The 26,484-nt window shown below is 44.9% G+C and overlaps 1 protein-coding gene across 1 annotated transcript in view; it reads right to left on the bottom strand.

Annotated features, from left to right (window-relative positions):
* The window catches only part of CDCP1 (CUB domain containing protein 1), a 67,685-nt gene that overhangs the window by 6,891 nt on the left and 34,310 nt on the right, over positions 1 to 26,484 (bottom strand). Inside the window, exons 2-6 of the mRNA XM_011981100.1 lie at positions 22,569 to 22,778; positions 19,419 to 19,781; positions 17,844 to 18,212; positions 3,420 to 3,641; positions 1,380 to 1,760 (exon numbers count right to left, since the gene is read on the bottom strand). Coding sequence (XP_011836490.1) covers positions 1,380 to 1,760; positions 3,420 to 3,641; positions 17,844 to 18,212; positions 19,419 to 19,781; positions 22,569 to 22,778 — 1,545 coding nt within the window. The remainder of the gene's footprint in view (positions 1 to 1,379; positions 1,761 to 3,419; positions 3,642 to 17,843; positions 18,213 to 19,418; positions 19,782 to 22,568; positions 22,779 to 26,484) is intronic.

Below are 26,484 nucleotides of genomic sequence, written 5' to 3'. Positions count from 1 at the left end.
GTTCTCCAGCCTCAGCCTCCTGAGTAGCTAAGACTACAGGCATGAGTCACCATGCCCGGCTAATTTTATGTACTTTTAGTAGAGATGGGGTTTCACCATGTTGGCCAGGCTGGTCTTGAACTCCTGAGCTCAAGTGATCTGCCTGCCTTGGCCTCCCAAAGAGCTGGGATTACAGGCATGAGCCACTGTGCCCAGCCTCATATTAATTTAAATTCAAATAGTTACATGTGGCTAGCACCACTGTATTGGTCAGTGCTGGATCAGTCTCAGTCAGAGTAAGTACTCAGGACTTTTGAAAAAAACAAAACAGGCAAACAAAAACCAGGCTAGTTTCCCAGACTGGTGGTTATCTCAGCTTCCCTTCAGAAATGCTCTCAACGTAGCTACTACGTTCATCTACTGCCCTGCTCCAGGGTGGGGCTGGTATAGACTGATTTCTGTTTCAGAGATTAAAATATCTTCAGGTTCTGGGAAGAGTTCTGGAACTGCAAAGCTGAAAGAGCTCCTGACATGTCAACTAATCCCTTCCTTACCTTCAGGAGAGATAAAACCCACACATTCCACACTGATGAGAATGTGTCTTATTTGCAAAGACTCCTTGGAAGGAGTTTCTCTGGTAACCTTGGAGATATCAGGCAGCTTGGACCCACTTTGACCTTATGACCAAAGATTCTTCTCCCTCCCACTCACACCTCGGAGAATAAGAGTATGAAATAAACATCAAACGAAGGTCTTGGTCAATTTTAAAATGGCCTCTAACTTAATGCGCTTGGAGCAACTCGTAATGGTGACTGTGACTTTTAAAGTCAACCATGTAGAAGTCACGTTGTGAGCCATTTGGACCTCATTTATTGCCTCAGAACATGGAGACCACATGCCAGCCTCCCAGGAGGGTCGCGTCTGCCCAGCCGTGCTGCTGGACTCTGGCTCCGGACACTCACCTCCCTCCCAACGCTCCTCCTTCTGGGCTCTCTGCACTGCATTCTGAATTGTAAACGCAGAGTCATAAAAATGTCTGCCTAAGGATTTTTATGTCACTACCTTAAAAATCCGGGACTGGGGAATATTTGGCTATTTCTCATTTACGTCCTGCCTGCTTCCAAAAAAGACTCAAACCTGATTATGTGTTTTGCTGCCTACCAACCATCGCCTCCCACTGTCAGAAACATTTTTTATTTCTAATCTCAGGAATTTTCCATGCTAGGTTAATGGTAAAGTCAGGATTAGGACTCACTATCTTTCAAATTTCTTGTGCAAGGACCAGCATACTGAGCTATTCCTTCTCTCCAAACTCGTAACTTAATTAAGGTGATCACAAAACTAAAATAAAACGAACACTTAAACTAAGGGGGCATGGAGATGGGGGAGACCCCCCTTACCTTTGAAATAAGGTATAAAGGACACTGTCAGGCCCTGCCTGGAGGCCTCTTGTCGGAAGCTGGGGGCAAAGGTGCGAAGGGTCACCGAGATGTTCTGCTTCACCTGGATCTGCTCGATAGAGCCTCCCGGGCAGAAAGAGCCGAAGTACAGGTCCTGGCTGGGTATGGCACTGGCCACGAGGTAGCTGAAGCTGGTGTTGCAGGGCTTCTCATGCGTATGCTGCTGCAGCTTCTGGGCTGGCACCAGCACCAGGCTGAGCCTGTCTTTGGGCACCAGCAACTTCCAGGAGAAGTCATGCAGCTCCACAGGCAGGTGGAGGATGTCACTGGGCACCTGGAGTGAGTAGGACTTCCTTTGGCAGTACCGGTGGTCTGTGCAGCCTGGAAGAAGTGGGGCATGCTAGCCATGGACACAGGAGACCACAAGTGCACCCTCCCCAGCTCTCCCGTCAGCCCGAGGTTGGGGGTCTGCATGCTGCCCTGCGTTTCCCTTCCATCTCTCTTTTCCCACCTTGCCCTCCACTTCTGGCTCCTCTGTGTACCTTTTCTAGCGGTCCCTCTGCTCTCTCACATTCTTACTGTTTACTAAGCTGGCAAACAAACTTCTGGGTAGTACTCAGGGTCGAAATTTCCTCTCCTTTTTTGCTTAAGTTCTTTCTTCTGTGTATTTGTGTCTTAGATGCTAAGTGTCATGGGGCGGGGCACAGGTTTCACTCCACCCAGACATGTTGCCCAGGAGGCAGTTCTGGGCAGTGGTTGGAGCTGTGAGTGGTGTTGGGGAGATGTCAGTTCGTCTTCTGACTCTGCCACTTCCTAACAGGGTGTTCTCGGGCAGGTTACTTTGCCTCTTGTGGCCTTAGTTCCTGCATTTGTAGAGATGCTAAGAGCACACATCAGAAGTCACGGTAGCCCAGCAGGGAGGTGGCTGTTGGTTTACTGGCCTTCAGTCATCAAACATTTTTTTTTTGAGACGGAGTCTCGCTCTGTTGCCCAGGCTGGAGTGAAGTTGTGCAATCTTGGCTCACTGCAATCTCCATCTCCCAGGTTCAAGCGACTCTCCTGCCTCAGCCTCCCGAGTAGCTGGGATTACAGGCACCCGTCACCATGCCCGGCTAATTTTTTGTATTTTTAGTAGAGATGGGGTTTCGCCATGTTGGGTAGGCTGGTCTGGAACTCCTGACCTCAGGTTATCTGCCTGCCTTGGCCTCCCAAAGTGCTGGGATTACAGGCGTGAGCCACTGAGCCTGGCCGATCAAACATTTTTTAAATGACTAGTGCATGTCTAGCACCGGTAGGGACTACCTGGATGAAAAACAGAACGAGCCAAAGTTCTTGACATCAGGAATCGCAGTCTTGTGTGAGAGAAGACAAGAGGGCAGTGAGTATGGAAGTGGGGGTGTGGGGTGTGGGGGGATGGGGATGGGACAGGCTGGAAATCTGAGCAAAAGAGGAGAGGCTCTCACAAGAGGAAGATTGGAAGGCTGGGCAGAGAGACATAAGCCTGAAAATGGGGCAGTGTGACACACTTCTGAGGGCTGCAGGCTCCACCTGAGGCTGGTCCCAAAGGGATGTGTTGACACTCTGCTTGCCTCTTGGTCACCCTTGCTCACTTGCACTGTGGGTGGGTTTTTTTTTTTTTTTTTTTTTTTGAGTCTTACTCTGTTGCCCATGCTAGAGTGCAATGGTGCAATCTCGGCTCACTGCAACCTCTGCCTCCCAGGTTCAGGCGATTCTCCTGCTTCAGCCTCCTGAGCAGCTGCGATTACAGGCGCCTGCCACTACGTCCAGCTAATTTTTGTATTTTTAGTAGAGAAGGGGTTTCACCATGTTGGCCAGCTGGTCTTGAACTCCTGACCTCAAGTCATCCACCAGCCTCAGCCTCCCAAAGTGCTGGGATTACAGGCGTGAGCCATCGTGCCCGGCCAGATGGGCCTTTTTGATCATATGATTTACAATGTACCGAGGGAACCCCACTAAGGCAAGGCAGGGAGAGAAGAGCTGTTCACAGCCCAGGACAAATGCACTAATTCAGGGGCGTACTTATGTTTTTTTCCACATTCATCCACAGACGTGTCAGATTATCACAAAGGAAGGAGATTTTGTGTTTGGAGCCAGATGTCAGGGTGAGGTTGGTGCTGCAGGTCCGAGATTCTAGACACACGAAACAGCCAGGGACAAACTTGCGGCTCTGTTTGACGGGCCGTGGCTCGATGGTAAGGGACGTGGCTCGCTCATTACTCAAGTCAACCACGTAGATTTTATCTGAAACCACAAACAGAAAACACGTATGAAGCATGGATCAGCAGCAACCACGGGAAACGGCTAAAATTGGTAGAAAACCTCTCCTGAGGAAGAAAATGGCATATCAGATCATGGATGGATAATGCTGGAAAAACATATTATTAAAGCAACATTATAATAACTATAAAATAAAATTAAAAAGAAAAATAATGGACTTCACTGCAATAAAAACAAAGAGAAAATCATCATAAATGTGGAATAAACACAAACTATAAAAGTGAACAAAAGATTAAAATATCCGTCTGATGATAGGTACTACAAATAAGGTTAAAGGACAAGGCACACAATGCGAGAGAGTGTTTGCAATATAGAAGGATCAAGCAGCTCTCGGAAAAGGAGACATAAATGACCAAATATTTAAAATACAGAAAGTTCTTAATGTCAGTTGCAATCAGAAAATGCAAGTTAAAACGAAGTGTTACTGTATCCCACTCCTCAGATCTGGGGGAAAGGTAGCTGTCTGGCAATACTGAAAGCCGGGGAGGCTACAGGAAACAGGCCCTTTTGTACCCGGCCGGTGGGAGCCTGGAACAGCCTGTTACAGAAACATGGCAATTAGTAAAAGAATGAACTCTTGTCCCTTCTGGGAACCAAACAGTGTGACATGGCCATGTGTGCCCACGTTTAACTGCAGCACTGTGATTGTAGAAAACTAGAGACCACCTTATACTGGAATAGATAAACTATGGGGACATTCACAAATGGAATATTACGCAGCTGTTAAAAAGAATGAGGGAGGCAGGGCACAGTGGTTCACAGTTGTAATCCTAGTACTTTGGGAGGCTGAGGCGGGCGGATCACCTGAGGTCAGGAGTTCAAGATCAGCCTGGGTAACATGTTGAAACCCCATCTCTACTAAAAATACAAAAATTAGCCAGGTGTGGTGGCATGTGCCTGTAATCCCAGCTACTTGGGAGGCTGAGACAGGAGAATCACTTGAACCCAGGACGCGGAGGTTGCTGTGAGCCGGGATTACGCCACTGCACTCCAGCCTGGTGACAGAGTAAGACTCCGTCTCAAAAAAAAAAAAAAAAAAAAAAAAAAAAAAGAGGGAGGTTTGAAAACCTAAATATAATATTGAGCAAAACAGCAAGTTGTAGATAATATGTAGAATATGATACAATGCAGATGGTAAAATCTCTCTGTGAAACAAAAATAGCTATTTATGTGTACAGACTTATGTATGCAGGTGAAGAGAAAAAACATCTGGAGAGAAATATGACAAATCTGTGACTGTGGTTACCCCAGAGGGGGAACCTGGGAGTGAAGACAGACTGGGTCGTCAAGGAGGATTTTAGCTTTGCCTATAATATTTAAATTTCTAACAAGAACATATTTACCTATTTCTTGTATCATTTGGAAAACTGCCAGATTACTGGTCATTTAGGTGATTTCTATAATTTTGCCATTAGAAATAAATGAATAGTGCCAGGCATGGTGGCTCACACCTGTAATCCCAGCACTTTGAGAGGCTGAGGCAGGTGGATTGCTTGAGGTCAGGAGTTGCAGACCAGTCTGGCCAACATGGTGAAACCTCGTCTCTACTAAAATACAAAAATTAGCCAGGCATGGTGGCGGGCGCCTGTAATCCCAGCTACTAGGAGGCTGAGGCAGGAGAATCACTTGAACCCAGGAGGCGGAGGTTGCAGTGAGCCGGGATCACGCCATTTCACTCCAGCCTGGGCAATAGAGCAAGACTCTGTCTAAGAAAAAAAAAAGAAAGAAAGAAAAGAAAAAAAAAAGAAAGAAAGAAAGAAAAAAGAATAGGGATACCTTTTCAACTCTTTAGAATAGATTACCAGCTTGGTTTATAAAAGAGTCATTTCACTTTTTAATGTTATCCCTAGAAAGTTCTATACCACAGATGCCTGGGGATCAACTTCTACAGAGTTTCTTTTGAATTTCATTCATTCTTTTGTTAAGAGAAAAAAAAAAAAAAAAAAAGCATCAGATTAGGAAGGCACCTGTGCAAAGTGGTGCTAACTTTGCAATTCAAGGGTGTTGGCAATATCACCCATCAGCGCCAGTGAAGGAGTTCAGTTCTAGCTGAGAAAGCTCTGTTTCCAAAGAGGCCTGCTAAACTTCCTTCTTCCTCATAACAGGAACCATATAATTGATGGAATCGCTCCTTTTGAACTGGCTGCAGGGAAGCTCGGTGTCAAATTAGAAGCACAATTAGGAAAATGTTCTATGGCTGTCATATCTGTTAATTACCTGCTGTAGTTCTTACTATTTCCCATGTAAATTTTGACATCATATCCAATAGTGCTTTAATTAGAGAGATGCCATGTCTAGAGCTGAAGTATATATTCTAATGCTGCTAACTTAAAATATAATTCGATTTAGAAAATAGTCAGCTTTTCAATCACCTAGCCCCACATCCAGCTCATTTCTACTGTCTTTCAAAACTCACCTTCATTGTTACCTCCAGGACACCTCCCTACCCCAAAGCTGTGTTAGGAGCCCCTCTGCTTCTGCAGTCCCAGCTTACCTTTACCAAGGCCCAGCCACACAATGCAGCAGTCTCCCCACCTGCTCTTCCCTCATTTCCATCTTACCAAAGCCATGCATGCACATACTTTAAAGCAGAGATTCTCAGCCTTTATTATTATTATTATTATTCTGGGGGACAAAGTCCCACCCTGTCACCCAGGCTGGAGTGCGGTGGCTTGATCATGGCTCACTGTGGCCTCAACCTCCCAGGTTCAAGCCATTCTCCTGATTTAGCCTCCTGAGTATCTGTGAAACAAAACAGCTATTTATATGTACAGACTTATGTATGCAGATGAAGAGGAAAAAGGTCTGGAGAGAAATATGACAAATCCGTGACTGTGGTTACCCCAGGGGAGGAGCCTGGGATAACCACAATAAAACACGCTCTGTTCCATTGCTGCCTATGGATCTTTCAGTTTCAGGCTTCCTACTCAGGAAGATGTGGATTTCCCCTCCTTACCCCACACCCCCTCCACACGCCACACCCCCACAACACAGCACAGACTAGCGAACACTCACACCACACAATTCCCATTCCCATTTCCCCATCTTCCTGATAGCGTCATATTTTCAGCTAGATCTTCATTCTGTGTTTGTGTAATCGTGACTATGTAATAATATTAACAGTGTTTAGGTAGTCAGACTATATTGCATACTATAATTATTTTTCCTTTCTGCATACAATTTTGTGTTCCCTGGAGTGAATTATTGTCATTTTAATCATTTCCTTAGTTTCTGTGTACTTATCAGTAACTTGATACCCAAACTCTCTCCCACTTGAATAAATTGCCTTTCAATAAATTTGAAAACATTAGGTACTTCCTCAACTTCTGAAGAACTCTCTCCAGAGTCTTTTCAATGCTCTAATCTAAAGGGGCTGCTCTAGACGCCTGGTGCCCAGATGTGGTCCTGGATCTCTTTCACTGTCATCGTGGGATTCCCTTTGCTTCTCCCTTGGACTAGATCCTGGGCTTCCTGGATCCATCTTTTCTTTCTTTTTTTTTTTAAATGTTTACTTTCTTTTTAGGTGGATTACAGCCTTCAGGTGCTTCTTGAGAAAGTATATATGGGGGTCAATTTTTTTAGATCTTGTAGGTCTAAAAATGTCTTTATTCCACCTTCACACTTAATTGTTTGGCTTGGTATAAAATTCTAGGTTGGAAATAATATTCCTTCAGAACTTGAAGATCTTGCTCCATTGTTTTGTAATACTCAGTGTTGCTGATAAACTTTATTGCCATGTGGTTTCTTCTTCTTCTGTATAAAACTTTTTTACCTCTTCTCTAGAAGCTTGTGGGGTCTCTGTGTCCCTGATGTTCAGAAATTTTACAAAACTGTGCCTTGGTGTGGGTCTGCTTATATCCATTGCGTTTGGTGGTCCCTTCCAGTTGGCAACTGATATCCATCAGTCCTGGCAAATGTTCCTGAAATACTTTGTGATGATTCCCTTCCTTCTATTTTTTCTGTCTAAAACTCCAACTATTTGGATATTGGGCCTCCTTGATTGGTCCTTGAGTTTTATATTTTCTCTTCCTTTCTATCTTGTTGGCTTTTTCTTCACTCTACTTTCTAGGAGATACCCTCATCTTTATCTTTCAGCCCTTTTGACTCTTTCATTTCCGCTAACATATTTTTAATCTCCAAGAGTTCTTTTGAACTCTTGGAGATTAAAAAGGAGCTTTCTCCTGCAAGCCCTTTTTAAAAATTACAACCTGTTCCTTTTACATAAATGCAGCATCTCTTCTTATTGAGAGTCTTGATAGCTGATTTTGTTTTAGTTTTTTCTCCCCCTATAGTCTCTGTTTCCTGCAAGTGGCTTTTCTTCTATTCATTTGTTTTAGTCTTTGTATTTTTCATTAGCCTTCATCAGATGTCTGGGGATCTATACACTGCTCTTACTTAAAGTGAGGCACTAATGCTATTTGGAATAGCTCTGCTTGTTGACTGGGCTTCTCAACAGAGTGATATGGCCAGATTGCTTCCTGGGGAGCCCAGAACATCAATATCTTTGGGTCTCTTCTCTTAGGTTGGTCGGATGCCCTCAGAGAAGAAGTCATTCTCTACCAAAGGGAAGAAACACACCCATGGGTACCAGGGGTGAAGGATGATGTCTCATGCTCAGTACTTCAATTTTACTCAATCCCCCATGATCAGCTTAGTACCTCCACCTTCAATGTGACTGGGATCTTTGGTTCAGGGACTCCCATCTCAGAAAAAGAAACTTCTCTCTTCTGTCAGCTAAAGGAAGAACAGTTGTTTGGCTGCTTGTTGTCAAGGAGACCCTCTGGGGCTCCAGTGGCTCTTCCCACCTTAGCTCCACATTTGCCCCCAGTTCTGGAGGAGACTTGCTGCCAATTCTTGAGGCTTTGCAGGATAAAGCAGATTTCTTCTTGGTTTTTCCCACTGTTGCCCTTTCACGTCTGCTGGATCAGTTATCACCTTTCTACTTTACGAAATGTTATATTATTTCCTTTCCATTTCTCTTTTTCCTTGAATTTTATGCTTTTAAAAATATAAAAAAAACTGTACCTTAAAAATGTTTTAAAATGCTTTAAAAATGTTCTAAGAAAACCCATTATTGTAGGGTGTATGAAGGGGGTAAAGCCATCTTTAACGGGAAGTCATGATTTTCCTTTTACTTGTTCATCTTTCCCATCAGAATGTGAACTACATGGCTCCACATAACTGGTATATGGTAGAGGATCAATTACAATGTTAGGCTGTTCATCCTCATGATATGCTTGAGAGGGAGTGTGTAAATCAGCTGAGGCTAAATTACGCTGCAACAACAAATGATCCCCAAATCTGAATGGTTAGAATAAAAACGGTTTATTTCTTGTTCACTTTACATATTCATTGTGAGTTGGCTGCAGCTCTGGCTTATGTCTTCTGAACTCCAGATCCAAGCTGAAGAAGCCTCTATTTGTGACACAGCAGTCTTGTGACAGAGTTTGAAAATGTGAACCACATGATGAGTGCTGAAGCTTCTCTCAGAAGTGGCAGGCTCACCTCTGTTCACATCTCATTGGCCAAAGCAAACTCACCTGGCCAAGGCTGTGGTCAATGCAGTATCAAATCTAATCCTCCCTCAGGAGGGGTGGTGAATATTTTAGAACACAAATGCAATCTAGCATAGTAGGCATTATCACTACCATTTCGCAGACAGAGAAACTAAGGCTAGGAAGTGGTGAGACTGGCATTGAAGTTGACATCTTCCTGATTACAAAGCCTGTGCTCTTTCTACGACGCTCACTGCTTCCTGAGACCCAACTGCCTCTCCTCTAGCCTGGTGGCTGCACTGAGGAGACAAGAAATTGTGTGGGCCCTGGGACTGGCTTCATGCAGCTCACTTATAGATGACACACTCATGGAAAAACTGCCAACTGCCATCCAGTTTCAAGACGATAGTGAAGCTGTTCCTTGATGTGCTGTAGAAGTGTATTAAATGTGGTCATGTGCCGGGTGCAGTGGTTCATGCCTGTAATCCCAGCACTTTGGGAGGCCGAGGTGGGCAGAACCTGAGGTCAGGAGTTCGAGATCAGCCTGCCCAACATGGAGAAACCCTGTCTCTACCAAAAATACAAAATCAGCCGGGCGTGGTGGCACATGCCTGTAATCCCAGCTACTCAGGAGGCTGAGGCAGGAGAATCACTTGAACCGGGAGGCGGAGGTTGCAGTGAGCCGAGATCGCGCCATTATACTCCAGCCTGGGTGACAGAGCGAGACTCTATCTCAAAAAAAAAGAAAAAAAAAATGTGGTGATGCTTGCTTTTGTTCAACAACCGTTCATCAAATATGTACAGAGGGCCTGTTTCTACTTTCAACACTATGCTCCAGTGTTGGTACACACAATAAATAGACTTTTCCTTAGAGAAGGTTGCAATTTAAGTGTGCATTAGGTAATACTGTTTTTATTATCTTCTTTTTTTTTTTTTTTTTTTGAGATAGAGTCTTGCTCTGTCACCCAGGCTGGGGTGCAGTGGCGCGATCTCAGCTTACTGCAACCTCTGCCTCCCAGGTTCAAGTGACCCCCCGCCTCAGCCTCCCAAGTAGCTGTGATTATAGGCACTCGCCATCATGCCTGGCTAAGTTTTGTACTTTTGTAGAGACAGGGTTTCACCATGTTGGCCAGGTTGGCTTTGAACTCCTGACTTCAGGTGATCCACCGCCTCGGCCTCCCAAAGTGCTGGGATTACAGGCATGGGCCACCATGTCTGGCACATCTTCGTTTTATAAAATACAAATTTAAAGCTTAGAAAGGTTAAGTAATTTGCCCAACTTACACAGCTAGCTAGTGGGTAGTACCCAACATCCAAACATACCATCTAAACCTTTCCTTTTAATATCTTCCCTTGATTAAAAAAAAAAAAATTATTTGCTGGGCATGGTGGCTCATACCTGTAATCTTAGCACTTTGGGAGGCTGAGGCAGGCAGATCACTTGAGGTTAGGAATTCGAGACTAACCTGGCCAGTATGGTGAAACCCTGTCTCTACTTAAAAAAAAAAAAAAATTATTATTATTATTTTGAGACATTTTCACTGTCAACTCTGTCACCCAGGCTGGAGTTCATGGCTCACTGCAGCCTCCGCCTCCTGGGCTCGAGTGATTCTCCCACTTCAGTCTCCCAGGTAGCTGGGACCACTCCCTAGTAGCGCATACCACCACACCCAGCTATTTTTTGTAGAGACAGGGTTTTGCCATGTTGCCCAGGCTTGTCTCAAACTCCTTTGGGCTCAACCAAATGTGCCTGCCTCGGCCTCCCAAAGTGTTGGGATTACAGGCGTGAGCCACCACACCTAGAATTTTTTTTTTTTTTTAACAAATAAATTACACATAATAAAATACACGGATCTTAAGTGTTCAGTGTGATGAATTTGTACAATTTTGTAATATCCATTGTATCGATCACCCAAAGAAAGATCTAGAACATTCTTATCATCTAAGAGTTTCCTTTGTGCTCTTTTCTAGTCAGTTCCCCCCAACTTCCCATCCCCTAAAAGGCAAGCATTTTCTCATTTCTATCACTGCAGATTCTGGCTGCCCTGTAACTTCACAGAAATGGAATCGTACAGTACATACTCTTTTGTCTATGGCTTTTTTCTCTCTGCAGAATGATGTTTTTAGGGTTCATCCATGTTGTTCTGGATATCGGTCATCCTTTCCCTTGTTATTCCTGAGCAGTACTCCATGAATGAGCATATCACATTTGTTTATCCATTCTTCTATTGGTGATTTAGATTGTTTTCAGTTTTTGACTTTTATGGATAAGACTGCTATGAATATCCTTTTACAAGTGTTTCAGTAGACACATAGTTTCCTTTCTCTTGAGTAAATACCTAGGTGGGTCATAGGTAGGCACTATGCTTTGAATATGGCTTTTCCCCACCCAAATTCATACTGAGGTGTGGTCGGTCCCCAATGGGGCAATGTTGGGAGGTGGTGCCTTTAAGAGGTGATTAGGTTGTTAAAATAGATTAATCTCTTTCCCCCAAGACTAGGTTAGTTCCATGGGAGTGGATTAGTTTTCACAAGAGTGGGCTGCTATAAAGCTAGGCTGCCTCTCATGTTTTCCTCTTTTTCACACGTGCCCGCTTCCCTTGCCACTCCTCTGCTACATTATGGCACAGCAAGAGGCTCTCATCAGAAGCTGAGCAGATGCTGGTGCCATGCTTCTTGGACTTTCCAGTCACCAGAATCATGAGCCGAATAAACCTCTTTTCTTTATAAATTACCTAGTCTCAGGTATTCTGTTATGGCAACACTAAATGGACTATGAGAGTAGGTATAAGTTTAACTTCATAAGAATCTGCCAGCCAATTCTCCCAGGTGGTCACACCATTTGACACTCCCACAATCACTCCATAAGAGCTCTGTTGCCCTCCATTCTCACCATCATTTGATGTTCTCAACCTTTCTTGTTTTAGCTATTCCAGTGGGTGTGAAATGCTATTGTGGTTTTACAGTTTATGTTTCTTTTGAAAATTTTTGTATAATAATCAGGTGGACTGTGGTGAGACACCTCATGTCCCAGCTAAAACAGAAGTGCAGTTTATTGATTCTGGGGGCAAGACAGACCTCCTGTTATGAGGAGGCTCTCCGTAATAATCACACTTCACTCCACTTTCTATTTTGCATTTGCACCTCATTCATTAGTCATTTTACACATGTTCTTTCCACACTTCCTTTGGTTGGATCTCAAAATAACCTGAGGAACCTGAGGGGTAGACGCAGTTAATTTCCCTGCTGCCTACAGAATGTTTTCATATGTGGCTTCAGCAGGCAAAACAGGGTGGAAATATGCAGCCCTCCCCTCTCATAGATGGGTGTTTTAAATGTAAAATTACCTATTAACATTCATAAATCTATGGAAAGACAAGACAGATCTTTACTCAGTGTGTTCTGTGTGCTTTGACAAGTTGCCTTATCTTACCCTCACAACATGGGGGGAAGGAGGAATGACTATAGTTATTTTACAGCTGAGAAGGTTGCAAATTAACCGCTCAATGTTCCCTAATAAAGGGGCAGATCTGTGATCTGGACACAGTTTCCTGCCTTGAAAGAATCCCATAGTTTTTCTACAACATTGCAGATGCCTTCATATAAAAAACATTTGAGGCTGGGCATGGTGGCTCACACCTGTAATCCTGGCACTTTGGGAGGCTGAGGCGGGCAGATCACCTGAGGTCAGGAGTTTGAGACTAGCCTGACCAACATGGAGAAACCCCATCTCTACTGAAAATACAAAATTGGTTGGGCGTGGTGGTGCATGCCTGTAATCCCAGCTACTCGGGAGGCTGAGGCAGGAGAATCGCTTGAAACCAGGAGGCACAGGTTGTGGTGAGCTGAGATCGTGCCATTGCACTCCAGCCTGGGCAATAGAAGCAAAACTCCATCTCAAAAAACAAACAAATAAACAAACAAAAACATTTGAGCCTGACATTTAACGCCCAACCCCCACCAAAAGAAAACCCTTCACTATTTAATAGTTATGGACACTGTTTTAAAAGCCACACTGGGGACTTTTGAAGGGATTAGGTTACTGACTGATGTTTCATAAAGGCCCCTAACCATTTTTGTGGTATCTATAGATAGACTTTTTTTTTTTTTTGTAATGGACTCCATGGGAATAAGTCAAAGGCCATAATACCTGTCAGCTCTGGCAGGACAAATTCATGGAGCACAAGTTACCCAACAACAACAAAAAACAAGAAGCAAAAACAAATCCAATAATTATTTAAGGTTCCAGGTGGCTTCTGGAGGTTATAAAAGCCAAAAAAGGAGCAATGTATCTGCTTCTACAACCAGCATTTACCCAGAGTGGTTAACAAAGTATCCTGTGTAACACACTGGAAATGCACATCTGCTTTTCATATGTGACTCATGGTCACCCAGAAACCCACCGGTTTTGAAGATAATTGTTTGTTTGGTATATTCAGGAAAGCAACCAGAGTTTCCAAAAGCTAGAAGAGGATGCATAAAACAGTAGGCTAGTAGGCTAGAAGGCTCTCCCTAAACAGCATAATATAGATGGGTAGAATACTGTGTCATAACTCATATAATCATTATCAGCAGGGCCACTTGAATCTTTAGAAATTACACAAAGAGAGAAACAGGCTGCCTGGTGAAAGTGGTAATAACATCAGGCATGACATGGTAATATTGTGCTATCAAAAAAGAAAGGAGAGGGTGCATTGTGGAACACTTAAAAACAAGATTTGTTTGGTGAACATGAACTGAGCTCTCAGACATCCCTGGTTTGCACATTGTGGGCAGCTGAAGCCATCACTGCTTACAGATGTGGTCACAGATGGCCACATCAGTTATTCCTCAGTTCCTGGGTAATCGTACATGACTCAACTTAAAACACAAGATGTCTGTGGTCAAGCCATGGAAAAATATTCCCTACAGGAGTTCCCTGGGTCTAGTTTGAACCTACCTGATGTTTCTCAGCTACGTAGAGAGAGGACGGATAGTAGATATTTTTATTTTGTTTTTTGGACAATTAGGGTCAAGGTAACATCTGTCTGTTTTTTTTGTAGCCTGGGCCCACTGTGCTCAGGTCCTGCTGTGGATAATGAGGGGTTTGGGCTGGCTGTTGCCTCTTACAGCTTTCTCCACCCCTGCTGAGGCTCGGGCTTTCTATGATTGCTCTTTGGCTTGAGAAGGTCTTGAAGCTCTGCCTTTGTTATTATTTCTGATGCTCTTCTCCTTGTGTGCAACCCCCCAAGCAGCTGCTCCCACGGGTACCCCACCTCACTGTATCTGCCTTGCCCCTTCAGATGGGCTGTGGATTCTTATGGCACATCTGGCTCTTAAGCCACTTTGGACAAGATGCTGACTCCTGAGATTGGTGCAACACGGATTTATGCAGGGCCTGGAATGTACCAGAAGCTGTGGTGGGAATAGAAAGAGCAATAAGATAAGACTCTTGACTGGAGGAGTTTGGTGAGATGTAGACATGGGGACAGATAAACCCATGTTGTGTGAAGAATGCAAACCACCCACGTGTGTACTCCTGGGGTAGTGGCTTTGGTCTGGGTAGTTGTTCCCCTGCTTCTGGGGACAAAGGAAGGTCAAGTTAGGGCAAAGCCTGGGTAGGACTCAAAGAGGTGCAGCAGTGAAGGAGTCGAGGGGGAGACTAGCCCCAAGAGGTTTCCTCTAGCACTCACAGGAGAAGCAAGGGCAGACGCTCTGACCCAAAACTCAGTCCCCTCTCCCAGCTTCTTTCTCAGTTCCAAGGCTAAGAAAGCAGGAGCAGCACATAGAGCTCTTCTAGCAGTCATGAGTGGCATACACTATCAGCATAGATGGGGCCTCCTGCGCAGCCTGAGAAGGGCCAGACTCCGCCCAGAGTCTCCCCTTGGTATTCCTACCAGCCTGCGGTCCTTCCAACTTCACCATACACCATTGGAACTCCCTCCATGAGTGATTTGCTGCATCCTACCAGTCATCTCTGGGCCACAGCCTAATCTCTTTGTTTGGACAAGTGTTGTGTCTTTCTTTTCTTCTCTCTCTTTCTCTCTCTCTCTCTCTTTCTTTCTTTCTTTTTTTTTTTTTTTTTAAGACAGAGTCTTGCTCTATTGCCCAGGTTGGAGTGCGGTGGCCCAATCTCAGCTCACCACAACCTCCGCCTCCCGCGTTCAAGCGATTCTCCTGACTCAGCCTCCTGAGTAGCTGGGACTACAGACATCTGTCACCACGCCCGGCTAATTTTTTGTATTTTTAGTAGAGACGGGGTTTCACCATATTGGCCAGGCTGGTCTCAAACTCCTGACCTTATGAGCTGCCCACCTTGGCCTCCGAAAGTGCTGGGATTACAGTCGTGAGCCACCGCGCCCGGCCCGTGTTGTGTCTTTTCTAACCCTGCATGCCTGCCTTGACTTAGAACCCTGCAGGAAACATTTAAAGAGCGCTCACTACCTGCCAGGCACTGTACTACCTCACACTGTCCTCACAACACCCCGATGAGGACAGTCTTACCACTTCCACTTTACAGATGAGCAACTGGGTCACAAAGAGGTGAAGTGACTTGCTCATGGTCAAAGTAAGTGGGGGAACCAGATTCAAATCCACGCAGGCCAACTCCAGGTCATTGCCCTTAACCATGGGGCTATGCTGCCTGCAGTACAAGCTGCCCACAACAAACTTAGCGAATGAGAGAGAATAAAGAATGGGAGCTGGGAGTGGTGGCTCACACCTGTAATCTCAGCACTTTGGGAGGCCGAGGCAGGCAGATCACTTGAGGCCAGGAGTTCAAGACCAGCCTAGCCAACATGGTGAAACCCCATCTCTATTAAAAATACAAAAAATTAGTTGGGTGTGGTGGCAGGTGCCTGTAATCCCAGCTACTCAAGAAGCTGAGACAGGAGAATCACCTGAACCCAGGAGGTGGAGGTTGCAGTCAGCTAAGAGCCAAGGTCATACCACTGCACTCCAGCCTGGGTGACAGAGCAAGACTGCCTAAAAAAAAGAGAATGGGTCAGACAAACGTAGGGGCACAGGACTGGTTTCCTTGGGCTAGCCCTTGAAATTTAGGGTCCACATGGGGGTTCAGAAGATCAAGATGAAGCTGCCCAGAGATCAGAGTTCTCAGGCAGTCCAGCCCAACCTAAGTTTATCCCCAAAGGTATTTCTGCCACCAAGTCCACTCACTCCTTTAGAAACAGTGCAAAGTTAGAGGCCTTGACACCGCTAAACACCTCTCAACGGCAGTTACTGCCCTTTAATCTCAGCGCTAAATCCATATCCTTCTTGACACTGTTTATAGCACGTTTAACAATTTGATTAGTTTTAGAAATCAACCCAGCTGATGTTACAGTTAACAGAATTAATCTGAGCTTCTAAGCAGCATTCCACCATGACCATGGCTGGTCTGGGACTCCTGACCTCAAGTGATTTGCCTGCCTTGGTCTCTTGCCAAAGTTCTGGGATTACAGGTGTGAGCCACCGTGCCTGGCCCCATGTATACATATCTATACATACATATACATACATACATATGGACGTTTCCAGGGCAGCACCAGTTGGGCAGTCCCTCTAGTGGATCCCACACTGCCATTTTTCTGATGCTTATCAGCCCTACAAAAATCAGCAGCATGCCACTCCACACTCCCACTTAATTTTTCTGGCTGGCTCTGCCTACTTCCTAGAAGTAAATAATAGTAAAAGCAACAATGAGAATCAGCGCTCTGGATCCTCAGCACACATCAGACATGTCCTGGTTCAAGACCACTTGCCACAACTCACTCCTTCACATCATACATGAGCCCCAGGAAGAGCCACTCTGAGTTCATTTTGTATCTTTTATCTCAAAATCTGTACTACACCCCTCAGGGCCAAGACTGGGGTGAGGCAAGCCAGGCACCCAGGGAGCAAAGTTTAAGGAGGTGCTCACTCTCAGGGGCTGACCTTGCAGTTACATAACCCTGGGAGTGGGTACCTCCTTAAATATTGCACCCTGGGCACTTTGCCTCACCCTAGTCCTGGCCTTAACTCCGCTCCTCTATGTTCATGGCATCTCAGCAACGTTTGTGGAATGATGTCCAACCTAATTCTCCTCACCTTAACTGGGCTTCAGTATGGGCCAGAGCACAGGCTCAGGGCTCAGAGCTTGCTCTGCTCTTGACAAGCTGTGTGATGTCAGGCCAGTTCCATAACCTCTCTGAACTTTCTGGTTTCTCATTAGTAAATGAAGATAATTCCCACCTCCCCTACAGAGTTGCAATAAAGATTAGCTGAGATTGTGTAAGTGGCATGCTTAACCCAAGATGACATGCAGAGTATGTGTCCATAGTAGGGGCGCTGAGCCATAAAACTGTAAGTTCCCATCATCATTGCTGATGGTGCGGGTACATCCTTATTCACATTGTGGGGTCAAGACATAAGATCTAGAACATGACCTTTCAATGCCTTGGTTAAAAACAATTTAGCATCTTGAATGCAAGACTGCTTTTTATTGTGCTGAAATGGAACTACGTACCAGGTGTTCACCAACAAGCCTGTCTTACTGCCTAGCAACCCACTTCCTGAAACTCTTCCCGGGTCCAGAGTCTAAGTGTTTCAGAAGCCACAGGCGAGAAACAGGAAGGGAGCCTCACCCCAGGCAGACTACCCAGTAAACAACGAAGGTGCTGGAGGAGGAAGAAAAAGGAAAGTAGGGCTCACTCACTGCTTTCATTTTGTGGATGTTGGACCAAAACTTGGAACTGCAGCCGGAGGATCCCTGGGTTTTGGGCATCTTGGTCACAGCCTTGCAGGGAGAGGTTGAAGTTCCCCGCCATGTTCCCAGGCTGCTTGTCCTCCAGCTTGAACACCTCGGGGTTGGTGGTGGAGCCCGGGATGTAGTACTCAACCCGCTCCTCCTTCCTCTCGCAGTTGGAAAGATTGAAGTTGAGGAAGGAGACGCTGGCCCGCAGGTGTGCAGGAATGACAAACTGCCACGTCATGAGCTCATCCTCAGGGAAGCCTTCTGGGTAGTTGGCAGACATCAGGGTTGCTGAGCCTTCACCCTCAAACACAGACTCGATGATGCACAGACCTATTGGGAGTGGAACCCAAACCAGAAAGAATAGGGGGCAATTAGACCCTGTCCTAGTTGTCTGCAGCCGAGGGGTGGGGATACAGGAAAAATGACTGCAGTTCTCAGATCCTGAGCAGAGGGTCTGGATATGGTATATTTGGACTCAAGGCAGAGATTGGGAATGCAGACACATCGGTGGTGTGAGAGTAAATATTTAATAAGCGGTCCAGTGGTAAAGGGGAAAGCCCTGACTTATAGCATCTGCCCACTTCCATAATGGATGTAAATACTCCCACCATGGCTGATTTCAAACTACCAACACTAGGTGACTGAATGTGGAGTTGGGTAGTAGCACACCTTTATGTTATTCCCTCTATATAGATACGATGATACAAATAACCCTGACAGCACAGGCAACATTAAAATAATTAGGAAGTGATGAGTTTTGAGTATTTATTATCTTTGTTTTTAAAATAATTTATTTAATCATAAGTTAATTTAATTCTATTTTTTATAACGGATCTGTTTCACATCAGCTCACAAAATGCCTGAACACTTAATAGTCAGCTCTCTGCCAGGCACAGTGGCTCATGCCTGTAATCCTAGTACTGTGGGAAGCCAAGGCAGGAGGATCACCTGAGGTCAGGTCAGGAGTTCAAGACCAGCCTGGCCAACATGGTGAAATCCTGTCTCTAATAAAAATACAAAAATTAGCCGGGCGTGGTGGCGCATGCCTGTAGGAGAGCTGCTTGAACCTGGAGGTAGAGATTGCAGTGAGCCAAGACAGTGCCACTACACTCCAGCCTGAGCAACAGAGCGAGACTCTGTCTCAAAATAAACAAAAACAAAGAACAGCTTTGATGAGCCAGTGTGAGTGAGCTCTGCACATCACTGATACGTTTACAGAAAATGTGAAAGAGATGGAAGACAAAGAAGTTAGAAATGAAGCAATCAAGGTGGGTCTGTGAACCAATCCTTTGTCATTTTTTTGAAAACAAGTATCACATGCAAAAAGGATAAAGAGAATCACCCCGTTTGTTTAACAGAGAAGAGGGGGTTCACACTAGGAATGAGTGACCCATGTCATTTATAGAAGAGCAGGATCTTCCTTTATGGTATTTAGAGAGTCTTAGAGATTTGCTGACATTTGGCCATTTCTGACCTAGAACAATGATGATTTTGTGTGTTTTAATCTAATCAGATAGTGGGGAGGGGCTTGCTCACGTTTTATAGATGAGCGGTTTGCAATGCTGAAGCCGGAGACATTTCTGGGGTGGAACCATGGTAGGTGTAAGGCCATTTTCACTCCTTCTTGCATCTTGATCCGGGACACAGTGCCATTGCTGCAGAAGGTTCCGATCCTGACCACAGTGGCATCGATTCGGCCACTGATGGAGTAAGTGACTCCATCTGGGCAGCTCTCACCCGGACCAATCTGCCTCAGGCGAGGGATGGAAAACTGCAGCTCTAAACCGATGCTCTTATGGGCTTTGACGTCCCAGATGAAAGTTCTGTTGAGGGTAGGCAACAACGATGTTGAGGGCTGAAGCTGAACCTCCCCAAAAGGACATGGGCCCGACATACAGTCTGAAAAACAGTCACAAAAGCAATTTTGATCACAGATGCTCCAAGGCCCCACACCACTCCTCCTCCACCACTCAGCCCCCTGTAGTAGACTCTCTGGGGCTCTGCTCAGGTGGCCTTTACCAGGCAGGGGCACCCAGGCTCCAGGTTCCGTGAGTCTTAGTGGCCAATGGCTCACAGATGTACCCTCCTTCAGGGAAGTGCCTCAGCTGGGGGGAGCTGCCTTGAACCAAAAAAGCCTGAGAGGTATTGCAGCCCCTCATGCCCATCCCAAGGGAGAGGTGCTGTCTATAGTCAATAATGGCCTCCTGCAGGAATTACAAAGTCTGACCTCCTTGCTTCAAGTGAAATAACCTGGGTATGCCATTCATACTCTGGAGCCCCCATGGGGTCAGGCTGAGGCTACCCTTCAGCTAAAACCACATCTAAACTCAGCTACATGCCCTGCTCTATCCTGCTTTCCTCACTTCTGAGACCACTTTCTTGATCAATGACTTAAACAAAAAATCCCTGTCTCAGGCTCTGCTTCCAGGTCACCAGACTTGAGACATCTCTTAACTACTGTGATTTCCAGATTAAGTTCCTGGGGTCCAGTGGGTGAAGCCAGAAGGAGGGCATTTGCAGCAGAGTCTATGCTTTGGGATCTCCTACTTCTCCTGTACTGAGAGAGTCACGATTTCACAATTTGTAGAGCACAGTGCCAAGATCCATCCTTTAAAACTGGTTTTCCCATCAACACATTCATCAACATAGCGAATACATTCTGAACATGCAACTCCCCTGGACGGCTGGAACCTGGCGGCGCCATTTCTCTTCCTGCGCTGCTTTAATGCTGGTATTTTATAACCACTGTAGTTGAATTTCTTTTTTTAAGGCTAACAGCTAATGACATCCTTTGATATATTTGTTTCCTCAGCCTTTTAAAACAAAGCAAGAAACATTGTCATCAAAGAGGAAACAAGAGGAAGGCGAGGGGAAGAAATAGAAAGTAGGTAATGTAACATTAAGGTTTTGTTGTCTTGAGCAGGGGGCACCTCAAAAGTGTGAGGGACTCTGGCCTCCGTAATAATAATTTGTGAATCTTTACTGCTGTTCTATTGGGGTATTTGAAAGTACTGTCCACTCAAAATAGAATTATGGAGAATTTCAGATCAGTCTTAGATCTCTGAGGTCATCCAGACCTCAGATTTTTGCAAAGCAGTTGTGGATCCAGGTGACTTGGGCTGGCACTTGCAGCAAGTACACGGCAATCCCAGATCCCAGGACGAAAGCTCAGGCTGTGTTTGGTCAACCTTTTCTTGTCAATGCACTATGCTGTCTAACCAATAACACAGGGTTAGATAACATGGTGACTAATGTGACTAAAATTAGACTTTGTATGTTGGTAAAGGTAGTACCTATTTTAGGACCTCATGGAAACTTCGATGTTTATATCAAGCCACCTCTTTCTTTCAAAAGTTGGCCTCAAGTGATTTTCCACTCACACCTCCAGTGTGCCCAGGGCAACATCAGTTGGCTCTGGCTAGGTTCTGTACTCTTGTGGGAACACTTAACTCTAGTAAGGCAGTGACTCTTAGCTCTGGTTCTACCTACAACTCACCTGCGGGCGATTTAAAAACTACACATGGGCCATCCCAGGGATTCTGATTTAATTCTATAGCAAAATCTGGAGTCAAAAAGCCCCATCTGCCAGCCTCAGCTCTGTCAACAGCCCTGTGACACTGCAAGATCAGGTTATGAAAGTAATTTTTCATGTGATGCTAAGAGCTTTGTTTTTTAGGATGAATGCACAGATAAGAGTAGTCGAAATGAGCGGCATGTCTCGGAGTCTTCTCCTGTACTCTGTCTGGTGCAAACATTTTAAATAACTAAAAAGATTCCTGTCCAGAGGATGGAGAAGTATTATTTCTGAAGTGATTCACAACTCATTTTCCCCGCAGATTTCTACTTTCATTAACTCATTTTTCTTCTTTTTTTTTTCTTTTTGGAGATGGAGTCTTGCTCTGTCACCCAAGCTGCAATGCAGTGGCACCATCTTGGCTCACTGCAATCTGTCTCCCAGGTTCAAGTGATCCTCCTGCCTCAGCCTCCCAAGTAGCTGAGACTATAGGCATGTGCCACCATGCCTGAGTAATTGTTTTTTTTTTTTTTGTATTTTCAGTAGAGATGGGGTTTCATGGTGTTGGCCAGGCTGGTCTTGATGCCCAGTTAATTTTTGTATTTTTAGTAGAGACGGGGTTTCACTGTGTTGGCCAGGTTGGTCTTGAACCCCTGACCTCAGGAGATCCACCTACCTCAGCCTCCTCAGTGCTGGGATTACAGGTGTGAACCACCACGCCCGGCCTCTCCTCAACCTTCTGATTCTTTTGTCTTCCATATCAGCCAGATGTTTTTAACACACAAGACGAGCATCACAGACCTGAAGATCTGCAGCTTATGGGCTTCTGTAGTGTGGCCTGAAGAGCCCATGTGCACAGTGGCTAAGTGCAAAGACTCAAAAGCCAGAGTACCTGGTTCTTCTCCTGAGCTGCTGCTTACTAGTTGTGCCCACTTAGGCAAGTTCCTCTCTCTGTGAACTTCTCATAGGGCGGTTTTAAAGATTAAACAAATTAAGCTGTGTAAAGCATTTAGAACCCTAACTGGCCACATCGGAGCGAAATTAAAAAACTGCCGAGTTTCAGAATAGATCTTACCTCTCTAGCATTAGAGACTGACTTAGCATGGGAAAGACAGGAGGGAGGTGTAGACATTTAAAAGACATTGTCAAACAGCTCACAAGTGCCTACTTACCAATATTTTTCTGGATCTCTATGACAAAGTGATTCTCAGGACTCTGGCAGCTAAAGGTAAAGACTATTCTTTCTCCAGGCTTGATGGACAACATGGTTGTATGTCTTTTAGAAATGACGATGTAACAGGGTTTTGCCAGCAGAGTCGGGGTCCCCAGCTTTATAAGAACTGTAATGTTGCTTTCTCGTGGCAGAGCAATCTCAAAAGCTTCTGAAGGAAGGAAGGAAAATGAAGTGAGCAGGATGATTTAGGTCTGCAAACTGCTGTGGCCCCCGACCCCAGTCTGATTTAGAGAGGATGCCCTCTCTGACCACTTTGTTCTTTCCCTCCTTTTCTGAGAAGGAGGATGGTACAAAGTGACAGTCCTGACCTTAGCAATCAAAAAGAACCATGACGCTGCCGGCTGGTCACTGACATGTGTTTCTTGTTTGCGCTATCAATTTTGCTACAAATTGAAAACAGAATACTGCGTTCTAGATGTCTTGAGCAGTATGCTGTTAGATATCCCATCTGAGCAGTATTAAATAACAACCAGAGTAACCACCACACCTTTTCTCAACATGACTGTAGAACAAAGTCTACACACAGAAACCATCCGTCATAGGGAGACACATTTATCTGCAAAGGGCTGCTGTCCCTTGACCTGGGTGCTTTATATGCCCAGCACATACATACATACGTATGTACGTATGGTAGTGGGGGCTAGAAAAACATTTGCAGAAATTAGATATAATCATATTGTATCGATGAACTCAGAAAGTTAGAGCAAAACAATGCTATTATCTCAGACTGGGATTTAGTAAAAACACCTGAGCAAACAGTATCAAGCAAGTGAGGTGGGGGTTGATTATTAAACAGAATTGTACAAATGTCAGGGTAGGGCTCTGGTTCACAAACAAGCTCAATCTCCTTCCCATTTGCTTTGCTTGATCGATTAAGTGCTCAAGAAGGGACAGCCACTTTCTCCTTAGCAGCCACTGCCCCTGCCCTATCTTGGATTCTGATTCTGAGTCTCCGGGCAGCTGATGGCCTGGGAACAGCGCGTGATGGGAGGATCGTCTGTAGGTGAATCCTATGGAGGGAGCCTAGGGGCTCAAGTGCCTCTGTAGTACCATGTTCTGGTACAAACAGCTGGTCAGGATCTGTTATCGTGCTGGCACACAAATGGTGCTTGATAAAGCAGTTGGTGAATGAATAGCAATCTAATCAGAAGCTTTTGTTTCCCATCTATTCTTTTTTCCCTCTTTAAAAATTTATTTTTAAAAAATCAACCTTATTGACAGTAATTTACACACATTAAAAAGGACCCACTCATTTTAAGAGTTTTGACAAATGTATACACTCATGTGACCACCACAATCAAGATATACAAATATTTTCCTCACCCTCAAAAGTTCCCTCAGTGCCCCTCTGCAGCCAACCTCCACTCTAAGTCCTCGAAAATTGTCAATGAGTTTGTCCTGCTCTGGAACAAATGCAAATGGAAGCCTATAGTACTTTCCCTTTTGTAGCTGGCTGCTTCTGCTCAGTATGCTTGTGAGATTCACCCACGCTGCTGCATGGGACAGTGGTGTCCTCCTTTTTATTGCTGAGTACTATTCCATTGACAGACTAGGCCATGATTTATTTATTCATGCACCTACTGATTGACACCTGAGTCCTCTTCAGTGTTGGACCAGCCATGCGCTATAATTTTACCATAACTGCTAGCCTGCACAAGACTGGATGGACTTCTGCCAGCCACCATGAGTGAGCATGCTGTATTCCCACAGCTCAGCAGCTGTATGTGATCACACATGTGGATTTCTGTCACCCTCCTCTTGTGCCTCTCTCTCTATCCTACACTCTGCTCCAGCCCCGCTGGCCAGCTGCTCCTTACATAGTATGGAAATTGATCTCCCAACCTGTGATATGAGTGATATGAACTGTAAATATTTCCCCCAGTTTATCATTTGCCTTTTGACCTCACTTAGAATGGTTTTTCAGGTACGAACTTTGGGCCTCTGTTCCTTCATTGTAAAATGAAGGGGTGGGGCTAGAATAACTTTACACTCCCTGCCGGCTTTGAGTCTATGACCAGTACCTGAGTAAGTAGGAAGCAACTTTGTAACTGGAAGCATTCCCAACTACTGCTCAGAAGTGACATATCTCTCTGGGCACTAGGGCACCGTCATGGACAGTTTTATGACTGCAGGAGTGCTTAGGTTTCCATTTTTGGAGCAAAACTTCTTGTCTTTCTGGCTTCTGCGTGTAACCCTCTCCACCTTAATCGCTGTGTTCAGGCCACTTTGCCTTCTTTCTTGAACACACCAACCTCTTTCCCACCTCAGGGCCTTTGCACGTGCTGGTCCTGACACCAAAAGTGCTTTCTCTAGAAAAAGCTGGCTCCTTTTTGTCATTCCGGTCTCAGCACAAAGGTCGCATTTTCCGAGAGGCCTTCCCTGACCAGACCTAAAATGCTCCTCCTCCCGCCGCCACCTCAGTCCTCCTGAACCCTGTGCTTCATGTCCGTGAGCTCCTACAGGAGGCAGCAGGAACTTGCCTGTATTTTTTAGTGGTAGCCCCAGGACCTAGACAGTGCCTGATCCCCACGAGGAGGCAAAACATTTCAAGTCCCAAAACAGCTCCATATAAAACTATTAGTCCCTGTGTTCTTGTCTTCACTGCATTTAATTTCTCATAGACATACCACCATTCCTATATTTTACTTTGGGCTAATAAATCCTGGCAAGAACAAGGAACTATGAATCTTTTAATTAATAGCTTGAGAGAGAATACATTCTCCGAGGCAGAAGTTTTATTTACTCAAATGCTTGGTCTTCAAGCAGTGTGGTCATTTAGAATCTTCTGAGGCTGAGGAGTTCTTTAAGACGTCAGATTAAAAATGAACCCAGATTTATGTTCAGAAACCCAGTTGCCAGATTTATATCTGAGCTGTATATTACAACTCTTGTGTTCTTTTTCTGTAATCATGAAAAGGTCTGTGTTATTTGTAAAAAAAATTCTTGGAGCACCCAGTCTCTCCAAGTCGGGCTAATTTACCATCGAGTGAAGCTGAGTCCAATCTGAGGCTACAGCCCGCCTAGCTATGTTACCAATTTCTTTCTCATTCCCATTTCCCCTTCTGTCAGCTTTTTTACCCTTTATTTAAACATTCCTGCCCTCATGATCATTATTTTAAATCAGTGCTAGACACTAAGCAGAGCTGCACTGCCTGAAGCTAGAGATGGGGAGAGGAGATGGAGCACCAGGGGGCCAAGCAGACTGTGTAGGGTGAGGGGACTGTTTTGTATCTTGACTATAGCAGTGATTACACCTTGTATACAAATGCCAAAATTCATCAAACTGTACACTTAAAATTGATGATGTTTATTTTATGTAAGCTATACCTTAATAAAAAGAAAAAAGTGTTCAAAAGATCATGTTTTTACACAAAGTAGGCATGTAATAAATTAATAAAAGAATAATCATTACCACAGTTAAAATATGGTTTAATAATAACTGGGGGGGGGGGCCTAGGTATATGTAATATTTTAAATCTCTTTAACTTAGATTCAGAGAAGACCAAAGTCGATCTCACCAAAATCTCTCCACTCAGTTCTTCTGTGTTGTTTAGCCAGGTTAGTACCCAAAATAATTCTGGGTATACGGCAAGTTATTCTATTATAATAACAGCCAAAGAAAAATGTATAATCTCTCTCTCTCTTTTTTGAGATGGAATCTCACTCTGTTGCCCAGGCTGGAGTGCAGTGGTGCAACCTTGGCTCACTGCAACCTCCGCCTTCTGAGCTCAAGCTATTCTCCTGCCTCAGCCTCCTGAGTAGCTGGGACTAAAGGCACGTGCCACCATGCCCAGCTAATTTTTGTATTTTTAGTAGAGATGGGGTTTCACCATGTTGGCCAGGCTGGTCTTGAA

The sequence above is a fragment of the Mandrillus leucophaeus genome, unplaced genomic scaffold, assembly GCF_000951045.1.
Source record: "Mandrillus leucophaeus isolate KB7577 unplaced genomic scaffold, Mleu.le_1.0 Scaffold22, whole genome shotgun sequence".
NCBI classification, from domain to species: domain Eukaryota; kingdom Metazoa; phylum Chordata; class Mammalia; order Primates; family Cercopithecidae; genus Mandrillus; species Mandrillus leucophaeus.
The sequence above is the reverse complement of the archived record's forward strand: the minus strand, read 5'-3'. Positions and strand labels throughout refer to the sequence as shown.